Genomic DNA, 11,731 nt, shown 5'->3' with positions numbered 1-11,731 from the left:
GTTACCAAACTGAATTTGATACATATATGTGTATATGTATATGTATATGTATGTGTGTGTGTGTATAATTCTGAAAAAAACCCCACAGGCCCCTGGTTTTTATTTTGACTACTTCCATAGTAATATGCCAGTCTGGAAAATGGACACTAGATTTGTGGTATTATACTTTACAATATAGAATAGCAATGTTATAGTATATAGACAATCTATTAAATAAAATCCAAATTCATATCCAGGCCTGTTTCTCAAAGATTTTCATATATAAATTTAAAAGAGAGTACTGCCTTTTTCCAAGGATTGAGTTAGAGTTCCTTTGAAAGCTTTTGAAAACAAGGTCAAGTTCATTTTATGTTTACAATTATAATAGCTACACAACTTTGCTTGTCTTGGACAATTTATTGCATTCACTTCAGGAAGGAATAGCAAGAGATACCGAGATGATTCCTGGGACTATCTCCTATTCAGTTTGACAGTAGTGGAAGACTGCCCTCGCTCCAACAGTCACTTATGAAAGGGATCTATTAAAAAGAACTGCGTTGGTTTACACTGCAGATTGAGTGGAGCATTAAATGACTGCATTAGTATGACTGCAGTGGGGGTAATGGTTGCTTCCAGTGGGTATATAATGTTGTAATGATACTTGCACATAGGTGGAATAATTGTCCAAGTGTCCTTATTTAATTTGTCACGAAATGGTTTCCAGCATCTCTCCAGCAAATGCCCTCCACACCTCCCCTCACCCTACATTTTTATTTTCCTTCCTCTGAGCAAGTGTAAACAAATGAGGAAATATGTGTACTTTTGAATTGTCACCTATGTATCATGAAGGTAGGGGAATACTGCAAATCACTTGGAAAGAGCTTCTAGAAGGCATTTACCGATACCGCCCACCAATACAGCTCAGATGCTCTTGATTAGATTAACCTACCCCCACCCCCACCTCACCCCCGGGCCTGGGCTGTAATTTTCCAAACAGCCCCCTCACATTTGCAGATAAAAGTTAAAATCAATCCACAGATACAGAATGCTGACTTCCTGTCACTCAATTTTTCAGGGTTTCTCTTTGTAGAGCTGCCAGATTGTGACCGATGAGAGCGAGCTAGCGAGCGAGCTAGCGAGAGATCACTTGCTTCCTTGCTTCCTAAGCAGGGATTTGCCTGCGATGCGCGGCGAGAGGACTGCGGCTGCTGATTTACACAGTTGGCGCGGAGGAGGGGCCGGGGAAGCGGGGGGGAAAAGCTGGCGGAGGCTCCTGCGATGGGCTGATCTGGGGGCTCCCGAGCGCCGCTTCCTACATGCGCGATTTGGGGACGGTTGATGGATTTGCATTCGGGTTCCAGCCCGGCGTTTCGTATATTGCCTCCTAATAGCAGACCTGGCGCTCCCAGTTTGGGTGCAGACGTTGGTAAGTAACGGTGTAATCCGATTTTAGTTATTTCCTAGGTTATTAAAGTGGCACTTTTAAACAGGTCAGTCTTAAAAGATGCCGCCGCCGGGAGCGTCTCCTTGGCCTGAACCATTTCGTGGCCCCCTTCCCCGCCCCCCACCCTCTCCCGCTTGAAAAGTGAGGGTGCTTGAACGGTGAGCTGTCAGGGGGACTCGCTCTCTGCCAACAGGATCGCTTCGCCTTCGTGCTTTGCCCGAGATCCCCGAAGTCCAAGTCGAATCTGGTGTGTATAGCCATACTGCTGTATTTGTATCCTCCCTCTTTTTTCTCTCACCTCCCCTCGCCTCCCCACTCCCCCGCCACCTTTGCTGTCTGGCCAATGCTGGGATCTGGAATCTAGTCGCCCCTTTCCTGCTTCTTTCCTGCTCCTCCCCAATCTCCTGTTTTCTCCTCCACACACCACCCAACCTCACTTCCACATACCCAAAAGGGTCAAAAGCAAAGACTCCCGGGGAAGGCAAGGGTTAGTCCCATCTCCTCGGATCTGAGGAGGCCTCGGGCAGGAATTGGCGCTGTGACTGATAATCTTTCAGGAAACGAGAAACAAAAACCCAGAGAGAGACCCAGCCAGGGCTATCGGGGACCATGTAGCTTGCAGCTGAATCCAGAGCACCGAGATTTTAATTCAAAGAACCCAGTCCTGGGACACTCAAGCTGCCCGCCTGCCATCGAAGGCTTCAGAGCTATGGTCGTGAGCTCCCTGTTACTGGCTTCGCAGCGCTAGGTGCGCGCCCGGCTCTCCCATTGGTATGCACCGACCATTTCGCTGCAAGTCTCGAAGGTGGAAACACTTAAAAGGATTACAAGCGTGATCTGGTGGCCTTTCTGAAAGTTGGTGGCCGGAGGAAAAGAAACTGCAAGGCTACGGGCATGATGGATACAATTCACTCTCTCAGAGTGTTTGCAGCTCCCGCTGGAAAACCCTTCGGAGCAAACCTCGGAGATCTTGAGCGCTCTGCACGGATAGGTACTCGCAGCCATCCTTTCCTATTTTGCCTAATTGAAACCAGTTTTCCTTGCTTGGAGGACGTGCACTGTAGAGCATATAGAGTTTGGTCGCACTGTCTTCTATAACGCTCGCAGGTGCTAGGGGTCTGTTGCATTTTTTAATTGGATCATTTAGCTGTAAGGACGATGGTAGAAGGAATGGTACTGGAGTCTAGCATTCCCTCGGACTTCTTTTCTGGGGGAGAAAATCAAGAAACTCCAACAAATAGGCCAGGTGGCGGAGAGAAGTGGATAGCTCGCTTGCATTGTGAAAGATAGAAGGAAAACGGCTTGAGCTTTTTAGTCATTTTCCGTTACTAAACAGACCCATTGTGCCTTTCGCCTGGCGACAGCAGACTAGAAAAGGATCTGTAGAAGGCTCAGAGCTCTTCAGAAATTGAATGATGCAGCATTTTAATTATTTGTTCCAGGGGATATCGTTTTGCTTCCATCTTGTAATATTTAATCTTAGATATGGAGAGATTAGTGGCCTTGGAGATCGGACAAAGGGGAGGGGGTGGGAAGGGGGTACAGTGGAGAGAAAGGGCTTCTTGTCCTCCCCGTAGGCAAACAAATGTTGTCGGGCGCTCCCAGCAGGAAGCAGACGAAACCGAGCCCCGTCCGGGGCCCTTCATCCCCTAACTTTTGGAGCTCTTCCTATCCCTTAGACACGTTATACTGAGGGAAAGGAAAAAGGTGAAAGAGCCTTTTAGGACATGGACCAAATCAAGAACTTGGGGGGTTGTAGTTAAGAACAGAAAATGACTTCATAGAGGACAATTTACTGTTACTGGAAGCTCAGGGAAGCCTCCCGGTTACCCATCAACTCCACCGCATCGTGGGTTCCGATAAGATCCGTGAAACAGTCACCGCCTCTGCACGTTGGGTACAGAAGGCGATGTGTGTGTGTGTGTGTGTGTGTGTGTGTGTGTGTGTGTGTGCGCGCGCGCGCGCGCGCGAGCGCAGGGCGGGGGTTGGGGGGTGAGGAAGGGTGGGGGAAGCGGTTAGCAGCTGCTGGAGGCGATGGGATTGTTCTGGTTCTGAGCTCAAGCTATCGGTGTTCGTCTGTTTCTCAGTTGAGTCCTATTTGAGAAATTGGGTGGGTCTGAAATATTAAGGGTGTAGCACGGTAGAGAATTCTGCCCGCCTGCTTCACTTAGTCTTTGATGATTGTTTCCAGTCTCAGCTACCGTGGAGCGATGGACAAATGTAGTTATTTTAAATGCAATATCATGCAAATACATGATTTTAAGGAACGTTTCGTTGAGTTAGGTGATATATATATATTTAAAATGGTAAGACATTATACATAAGCTGTGTTTTCCTTTTTTTTTTCCTGCAAAAATGGTTTTTAAGGTAAAGCCATTTCTAACTGCTAACTTTGAGCCTTTGAGCAATTGAGATTCAGTCCAATTCTTTAGTGCCCAGAAAGTCCCTCTCTTCCCCAAGAATTGGTGACAGGACCGGTGTATATGGCAGGGGGTAGGGGGCAGTGGTGGTGGCAACGGGGAAGGGAGGGCATGCTTCAACGACAGTGGCAGAGTTCCCACTAACTAGACTCGTCTGCTGCACACTTGCTTCTCTCCAGTTCCTCCACGAAGCTCCATTTCCTCCCAGCGGGTAGATATGTAGAACCATCAGTTGAGCCTTTAAAAATTCCTCTTAAGAAGGTTCCTGTGAACTATGATCTGGTGACTCCTCTTCACTGCAAGATCTTCTCTCAGTCACTCCTACCCTCAAACTTCCTTACCATCTCCCTTCCCCAAAACGTCATGGAGACATTTTTTAATAAAAAATTGGAGTGGAGGGGGGAATGGGGGGGGATAGAAAAGAAAGAAAGAAAAAAATTGAACCTAAACCCTGAAATGCTGCCCCCTATCCCCTCGAGGTCTCTCCGGGAGGAAAAAAGTGAAATGTGCCATTGTTACCAAATGGTCTGCGCCTCCTACCAGAGCATTGGCTTGTCTCTTTTTAAAAGGGTAGAAGCAAACACAGGGCTGTTGAATCCAAGGGAAATCGAAGGCTTTGAGCTACAGCATAACTAAAGGATTCCTGGTGCAAAGAGATCGAAACAAAACGCAGGAGAACTCAGTCCAAGTTACTCAGGTTGCCTGAGCTCTTATTCGGGACACCCAAGCAGAATCAGCTAGATTCAGCTCTTCTCCTTTGGGGACCTGAGTTTCCCTTTACCCTCCACCCCTACCCTCCTTTGAGGGAAGTGTCTGTTCCGAGATAAAAAAAAAAAAAATCCTTACACCACTCCCCTCTCATCACCTTTTCCACTAAAAGAATGTTTCTCGCAGGTTGGTCTCTTCTTCCTTTTTTTTTGACAATCTGTCGTCCGACCCCTCCACTTCTTTTCTCCCCCGTTAAGCGCGCGCGCACACACTCCCAAACTGTACAGTCAGGGCTACCCAGTGCTCGCGCCCGAACCCATGCTAAGCGCGTTCCCTTTCTTGGAGCTCATTTTGGTGACGTAGAAAGCCGGATCCAGGGTTACAGCACAAAAAAAAATAAAAAAATAAAAAAAGGCCAACGCAAGACAAGTCAGATTCTGCACTGTGACTGAGCCTGCCTTCCTCCTGCCCTTCCTCCCGCCCTTCTTCCCAGTGCCCAACGTTGTGCTGCCGGCACCGAGAGAGAGCAGCAATCGCGGCAGCAGCGGCGGGGGCAACGGCATCGGCAGCGACAGCAACAGCGAAGCTGGAAGGGAAGCCTGCAGCAGCCCCTTCTCCTCCCTCCTTATTGAGTGTGCCAAGCGGCAGTTCTGCATCCTAAAGAAGCCCATTGAAAGGCCCATTACATTCCCTGCACGTCTCAAGCTTGCTGCCTTTTTTTCTTAGCCCCCTTCTTTATTCCCCCCACCCCCTCGCACAACCCCCGCTTCAGCTTCAGCAAAAGGAAGGGAAGGAGAGGGAGAGAGAGAATCCTTAAACTTAAGCTTCCCCCTCCCCCCCCCAACCAATGTTCAATGCTAAAAAAAAAAAAATCTGCAAATAGGTAAGTCAGAGACATCTGGAGCCTTTCTTGCCTAAATATCAGGGACCTCAAAAACAAGAAAAACATTTTTTTTTAATGGTAAAGAAGAAAGAACTTAAGTAGACGTTAATATTTTATAAGGGAGACAGGGAAGACTAACTGATACTGCATTGTAGCCTCATCTGCTTTTTTTTTTTTTCCGTTTAATTGTTTCTAAAAATTGAGTATTGCATGCCTGAGGCAGATTTCTCTTTGCTTTTTCATGGTTCTCCTTTCCTTGCAGCTGTGTATATTATATGCAAGTTGAATGTGAAAATTTATTATTTTCCCTCTCCCTATGAATTGTATCATTGTGTTTTTATAGTTAAAAGGGTTGACAAAATGCTACCTTAATGTATGTGTCTGTATGTGGAGAGAAGATATATGCTAAAAACTCCTATTTTTATTCATTAAAAACAACCATTCAATTTTGATATTTTAGTGATTCAGAAAGAGCAATATAATAAAATTACTGTATTATTACAATTTATTTATGTACACATTTTCACACATTAATGACATTAGGCAAGGAAAGAGCCATAGAGGCAGGCTCTGTATTATTAGAACAGCGCCCTGCTTTTGTTTCTTCTGACTGGAAAAGGAATTATGTCTTTTTTTTCAATGCATTTCATGTTATAGATCATTTATCAGCAGGTAAGAATTAAGGTTTTTAGCCTTTCTTGCCTTTAACTACCCAGCTCTCCTCTAACCAGCCTGGTTTCCATCGTTTTACAGTGTTCCTCAGTTGATCTTGAAAGCACAGATAAGCACCAAACTAAGCTCTCCAAGTGTTTTAACACAGACACTTCTAAGCTCAGCATCCTTTGGCTGTCACTAGCTTTAGCTCTGACAATTGCATGAGCTTGTACTATAGGAAGGCCAATCAGACCTGAAGGGTTTAAATAGCCAAATGATAAATAAATATATAAGTTATTTAGTTAAAGAAGATGCTAGTAATCTGTGGTTGGGCAAAAGTGGGGGGATTATAGTATTTTACCAAGTACACACTATAATTAAGCATGTTCTGATCATCTAAGAGAGATCATATTGTAAGTTTTCCTGAGATACCAATCACTTTATACATCTCAACATTTGATATTGGGCAATGGATTCATACTTTATCATACTCTTTAATCTAATAACTTTGGGGTATGCCATGTCTTTTAGTGAGTAAAAACTTATAATTTAAAAACATTATTTTTCCCCCATAAAATTTCCAATCAGATCTATAATGGCCACTTCTGATACCAAAGTGAGTTTTTACAAGCAAACAGGTGTAATGGCTAAATTACTGCCATTATTACTGAATCTGCCCATATCTAAAAGGCATCACTGTTTACCAGGTCCCTTGCTGGCTACAAGAAGCAATGAAGGCTGCTTTTGTTTGTATGATATACTCTTTACCAAGTATGGCTTGGTTCAGAAAAATGTCGTTTCATGATACAGTAATTATTTCAGAGTCCCCTAAGTTTAAAACACAGGATATTTTAAGCATGCTGACAAGTTGAGTGTCAGTTCAACAATTACTAAAGTTTTCATATCACTTTTAAAAAATCCCGCATGTAGGAGTCAATTAGAATAGTGAATATGACTAAAAAGCTAAAAATCTGCATGTTTATTTCTGTTGCAGCTGTGTAATCAACGACGAATGACAAAACCTTCCGTATCTGAGATGCTTCACAGAGGGAGGATGTTGTGGATAATTCTTCTAAGCACAATTGCTCTAGGATGGACTACCCCGATTCCCCTGATAGAGGACTCAGAGGAAATAGATGAGCCCTGCTTTGATCCATGCTACTGTGAAGTTAAAGAAAGCCTCTTTCATATACATTGTGACAGTAAAGGATTTACAAATATTAGTCAGATTACAGAGTTCTGGTCAAGACCTTTCAAATTGTATCTGCAGAGGAATTCAATGAGGAAATTGTACACCAACAGTTTTCTTCATTTGAATAATGCTGTGTCCATTAACCTTGGAAACAATGCATTGCAAGACATTCAAACAGGAGCTTTCAATGGTCTTAAGATTTTAAAGAGGCTGTATCTACATGAGAACAAACTAGATGTCTTCAGAAATGACACCTTCCTTGGCTTGGAAAGTCTGGAATATCTGCAGGCAGATTACAATGTTATTAAACGTATCGAGAGTGGGGCATTTCGGAACCTAAGTAAATTGAGGGTTCTGATTTTAAATGATAATCTCATCCCTATGCTTCCAACTAATTTATTTAAGGCTGTCTCCTTAACCCATTTGGACCTCCGGGGAAACAGGTTAAAGGTTCTTCTTTACCGAGGAATGCTAGACCACATTGGCAGAAGCCTGATGGAGCTCCAGCTGGAAGAAAATCCCTGGAACTGCACGTGTGAGATTGTGCAACTGAAGAGTTGGCTGGAACGCATTCCTTACACTGCCCTGGTGGGAGACATCACCTGTGAGACCCCTTTCCATTTCCATGGAAAGGACCTACGAGAAATTAGGAAGACAGAACTCTGTCCCTTGTTGTCTGACTCTGAGGTAGAAGCTAGTTTGGGGATCCCCCACTTGTCATCAAGCAAGGAGAATGCTTGGCCAACTAAGCCTTCCTCCATGTTGTCCTCTGTCCACTTCACTGCTTCTTCTGTTGAATACAAGTCATCAAATAAACAGCCTAAACCCACCAAGCAGCCCCGAACACCAAGGCCACCCTCCACATCTCAAGCTTTATACCCTGGTCCAAACCAACCTCCCATTGCTCCTTACCAGACCAGACCACCCATTCCCATTATATGCCCTACTGGGTGTACCTGTAATTTGCACATCAATGACCTTGGCTTGACTGTCAACTGCAAAGAGCGAGGATTTAATAACATTTCTGAACTTCTTCCAAGGCCACTGAATGCCAAGAAATTGTACCTGAGTAGCAATCTGATTCAGAAAATATACCGTTCTGACTTTTGGAATTTCTCTTCCTTGGATCTTTTGCATCTGGGAAACAATCGTATTTCTTATGTCCAGGATGGGGCCTTCATCAACCTGCCCAACCTAAAGAGCCTCTTTCTAAATGGCAATGATATTGAGAGGCTGACACCAGGCATGTTCCGAGGTCTGCAGAGTTTGCACTACTTGTACTTCGAGTTCAATGTCATCCGGGAAATCCAGCCTGCAGCCTTCAGCCTCATGCCCAACTTGAAGCTGCTATTCCTCAACAACAACTTGCTGAGGACCCTGCCAACAGATGCCTTTGCAGGCACATCCCTGGCCCGGCTCAACTTGAGGAAGAACTACTTCCTCTACCTTCCTGTGGCTGGTGTCCTAGAACACTTGAATGCCATTGTCCAGATAGACCTCAATGAGAATCCTTGGGACTGTACCTGTGACCTGGTCCCCTTCAAACAGTGGATTGAAACCATCAGTTCAGTCAGTGTGGTGGGTGATGTGCTTTGCAGAAGCCCTGAGAACCTCACCCACCGTGATGTGCGCACTATTGAGCTGGAAGTTCTCTGCCCAGAGATGCTGCACATTGTGCCAGCTAGAGCATCCCCAGGTCAACCCGGAGATTCTCTCCTTGCCGGGAAGCCAACAAGTGCATCACCTTATGAGTTCTCTCCTTCTGGGGGCCCCGTGCCACTTTCTGTGTTGATTCTCAGCCTGCTGGTTCTGTTTTTCTCAGCAGTCTTTGTTGCCGCAGGCCTCTTTGCCTATGTGCTCCGACGGCGCAGGAAGAAGCTGCCCTTTAGAAGTAAGCGGCAGGAAGTTGTGGACCTTACTGGTATCCAGATGCAATGCCACCGGCTATTTGAGGATGGTGGAGGTGGTGGAGGTGGAAGTGGAGGTGGGGGTCGACCAACTCTTTCCTCCCCGGAGAAGGCCCCTCCTGTGGGTCATGTATATGAGTACATCCCACACCCAGTTACCCAGATGTGCAACAATCCGATCTACAAGCCTCGTGAGGAGGAGGAGGTTGTTTCCTCCGTCCAAGAGGCCGGGAGTGCAGAACGTGGGGGTCCTGGGACACAACCACCAGGTATGGGTGAGGTTCTGCTAGGAAGCGAGCAGTTTGCTGAGACATCCAAGGAGAACCACAGCAACTACCGGACCTTGCTGGAAAAGGAAAAGGAGTGGGCGCTGGCAGTGTCCAGCTCCCAGCTCAACACCATAGTGACAGTGAATCATCACCACCCTCACCCTCACCACCCAGCAGTTGGTGGGGTTTCAGGGGTAGTTGCGGGAACTGGGGGAGACTTGGCTGGGTTCCGCCACCATGAGAAGAATGGTGGGGTGGTGCTGTTTCCTCCTGGGGGGGGCTGTGGTGGCGGCACTATGCTGCAAGACCGCGAGAGACCACAGCCAGCCTCCTGCACAGTGGGATTCATGGACTGTCTCTACGGCACAGTGCCCAAATTAAAGGAACTGCACGTCCACCCTCCTGGCATGCAATACCCAGACTTACAGCAGGATGCCAGGCTCAAAGAAACCCTTCTCTTCTCAGCTGGAAAGGGCTTCACAGACCACCAAACCCAAAAAAGTGATTACCTCGAGTTAAGGGCCAAACTTCAAACCAAGCCGGATTACCTCGAAGTCCTGGAGAAGACAACATATAGGTTCTAAAAGAAAAAGAAAAAGAAATCAGTGCTTTTTTTTCAAAAGAAAAGGAAAATAAAAGAAATATATCCTTTGCTCCCTTTACACTTGTCCTAATAACTCCATTCTCACAAACTTCCCTGGCCTGAACAAAACTGAAACCGCATGATAACTAGAAAATACAGATGTATGCTCTCCCCTCCCAGATGTGATTTGGAGGAAGGGCCATACTCAGATCATTAATCAATGAAGTGCCTTCGCAGACTTTTGCCAGCAAATGTTACCATTATTTTTTATACTGAAACTTGAGACTTTGACTGTGCCATGTATAAGGTATTTTGGGGATCGTTATATTGATCCTAATTAAGTAAAATTTAATGTGTCTTTTTATTTTCAGTAATTTTTATTTTTTAGTTGTAGTTTTGTTTGACGGGGAGTGGGGGAAACAAATTGACATTTGTGGCTCTTTTTTCCTCCCATCATGGCACAGATACTGTACATGTATTAACAATGCAGTTTGCTGCATGCCTGGAAACTGCAAGACGGGGAGGGAGGGGGCGGGTCTTGCTCGAATGTTCTCACCCATTCTTTTTTCTCTCACACACATACCTAAATACAAATCACAAATTCCTGCACACAGGTCCCTAAACCTGCAGCCTCTTCCTTCTGATGCAGGTAGACACACACACACACACACACACACACACACACACACACAGACAGACACACACACACGCATTTAACCCAATCTAATTAGTTCAGGTTTGATCCATTCCTCTTCTCTCCATAGCTTCACCTTCCCTTCACCCCTAGTGTACAGCTCACAACATCTTTCCTACCACCCTGGGAAAAATCATATTCTAGGCTGAATCCTACTGAAGTGAAAGCTTGGTGGTTTAACACCAGAGGCACACACCTAGGGAAGAGCACCCTCTTTGTGACACTTCATCCTGATGCCAAGATTTTTTGGAGAACATCTGCACTTTCTTATATATGTATATATATATGTATATATATATGTATATATATGTGTGATATATATATATACATATATATGTATAATTAACAAAACATAAAAAAGCAACTGAGTATATTATCACTAACAGCTTTGTAGGAAGCACTTTTAATGTTTTCTCTCACACACAAAGATTCAAAAGAAATGTGCATATATTTATTCTGTAATTTCAGTGATTATAAATTGTAAAGGTAATGTTTAATCATTGTATAGTGATTATGCGTCTGGTATAGCTTTCCTAATAAAAAGTTTTTGAAAAACATAATACATTATATATAGAGGATACAAAGCTCGAACCTTAAACTCCAGCTATGCCATGCCTTTTGTGCTCACATTAAAAAAAAAAATTCTTTATTTACTTGTTATAAAGAAAGATAGTTTATTAACAAATTTGATGCACTGTGATGTTGATAAATTTCATAACCCACCACCCCCATCCCACATGAGGATACAAATGGAACTTAAAAAAAATCTGATTCATATAGTTCACTTCTTTCTCTTCGATTATGAATTTCAAACTTAGTAATCCAATGATGCACTATTTTTCCTAGGCAGGATGTAATTAGGAGAAAATAAAATAACTAGATTGCTAAGAAAAAAAGGATTATGTGGAGGAGATAATCAAGGATCCATGAATCTTAAGATAGTAAGTAAATGACATAAAGGAACGGAAAGTAAAATTGTTATTCTTTAAAAAATATAC

At 44.4% G+C, this 11,731-nt stretch overlaps 1 protein-coding gene across 2 annotated transcripts; it reads left to right on the top strand.

The window, feature by feature from the left end:
* The first annotated feature begins 1,009 nt into the window (after positions 1 to 1,009).
* SLITRK3 (SLIT and NTRK like family member 3) lies at positions 1,010 to 10,703 on the top strand. 2 transcript variants are annotated; one of them, XM_036906273.2, is made up of 2 exons: positions 1,010 to 1,405; positions 7,083 to 10,703. In XM_036906273.2, exon 2 carries the CDS (start codon positions 7,101 to 7,103, stop codon positions 10,038 to 10,040), a length of 2,940 nt encoding a protein of 979 aa, XP_036762168.2. In that variant the 5' UTR covers positions 1,010 to 1,405; positions 7,083 to 7,100; the 3' UTR covers positions 10,041 to 10,703. The 2 variants fall into 2 exon arrangements, with proteins under 2 accessions (XP_036762168.2, XP_036762158.2); XM_036906263.2 differs by lacking the exon at positions 1,010 to 1,405 and adding an exon at positions 1,656 to 2,414.
* The last annotated feature ends 1,028 nt before the right edge of the window (positions 10,704 to 11,731 follow it).

The sequence above is a fragment of the Manis pentadactyla genome, chromosome 1 (genome assembly GCF_030020395.1).
Source record: "Manis pentadactyla isolate mManPen7 chromosome 1, mManPen7.hap1, whole genome shotgun sequence".
Classification (NCBI taxonomy): domain Eukaryota; kingdom Metazoa; phylum Chordata; class Mammalia; order Pholidota; family Manidae; genus Manis; species Manis pentadactyla.
Note: the sequence above shows the minus strand (reverse complement) of the source record. Positions and strands in the feature narration are given on the sequence as shown.